Raw genomic sequence first — 995 nt, 5'->3', positions numbered from 1 at the left:
CCCCGGCAGTGCCGCCGGTGGGCCTCGTAGGAGTGGACACAAATGGGGCTGGCCCCCCACAGCAGGGGGTGGGCGAGGGGGGGCCTGGTGATGCTTTGAGAACAATGTGACTGCTATTTTTTTTGTTTTTCTTTTTGCTTGCAAGATATTTTTATAATAAAAGTGAAAAGTCCTGTGCTGCTCCTGCATATCAGGGTGGTCACCTCCTGGGGGGGTCAGCATGTCCTGCAGAGAGGAGGGGGGGCCCTGTGGTGTGCTACAGAGGGAGGGAGGAGGAGGAGGAAGCTGGCAGCAGGAGGTTGAGGCTGGGCTGGGGGCTATGGTGAGGGTCCCTCTGGGCAGCACGAGGGAGGGGAGAACAGACCCGGGCCCCACACAGCCCTGATACATTTTTGGGTGCTTCCTTCCACGGGAGGCAAGCTGGGGTGCCTAAACTGGGGTACAGGTAGGCTGGGTGCTGGCTGCAGCTGGTGCCATAGGTGAGCTGAGTGTGCTGGTGCTCTGCAGTGACCTCCCCCCTTTCCCACCCCAGAGCTGGTGGCTGGGCTGTGTCTGGCACATGAGCTGTGGCTCCCTGGGGACCATGGGGTGAGGGTCCCCATGGTGACGAGCACCATGGCATTTGGTGCCCAGGCTGGGCTTTCTCAGCACCAAGCTGCTGCTGGGGGGGGTCACGCTGTCCTTGAAGTGGGAAGGGGACAGCTTGGCCCCTGTCCTCAGCATGGCTGGGCAGCTGCTGGGATTCCCAAGGGAGCCTCCCCTGGGTGCTGCTGGGGGTGAGTGGGTTGCCCTGTGCTGCCGGAGGTCCCCTGCCAGCACCCCACATGCACCGGGGCCAGGCTGAGCACCCCTGCCTCCCCCAGGGCAGCAGCAATGGGGTGTGGGGGGTCCCACATCCCCTGTGAACCCATGGCATGGGGAGGGGGGCACTGCTGCTGTCTGTGGGCCTTACAGTCAGCACCCCTGGCATCCCAGGCCTGGGCACCCATGGCCCC

General features: G+C 63.6%; 1 protein-coding gene across 1 annotated transcript in view; it reads left to right on the top strand.

Annotated features, from left to right (window-relative positions):
- The first annotated feature begins 583 nt into the window (after nt 1-583).
- The window catches only part of LOC104122643 (serine/threonine-protein kinase 35), a 26710-nt gene continuing 26298 nt past the window's right edge, over nt 584-995 (top strand). Inside the window, exon 1 of the mRNA XM_035890375.1 lies at nt 584-588. Within this exon, the coding sequence (XP_035746268.1) occupies nt 584-588 (5 nt within the window). The remainder of the gene's footprint in view (nt 589-995) is intronic.

This window comes from Egretta garzetta, unplaced genomic scaffold (genome assembly GCF_000687185.1).
Source record: "Egretta garzetta isolate BGI_Z169 unplaced genomic scaffold, ASM68718v1 scaffold223, whole genome shotgun sequence".
Classification (NCBI taxonomy): Eukaryota; Metazoa; Chordata; class Aves; order Pelecaniformes; family Ardeidae; genus Egretta; species Egretta garzetta.
This window is presented reverse-complemented; position numbering and strand designations above follow the sequence as displayed.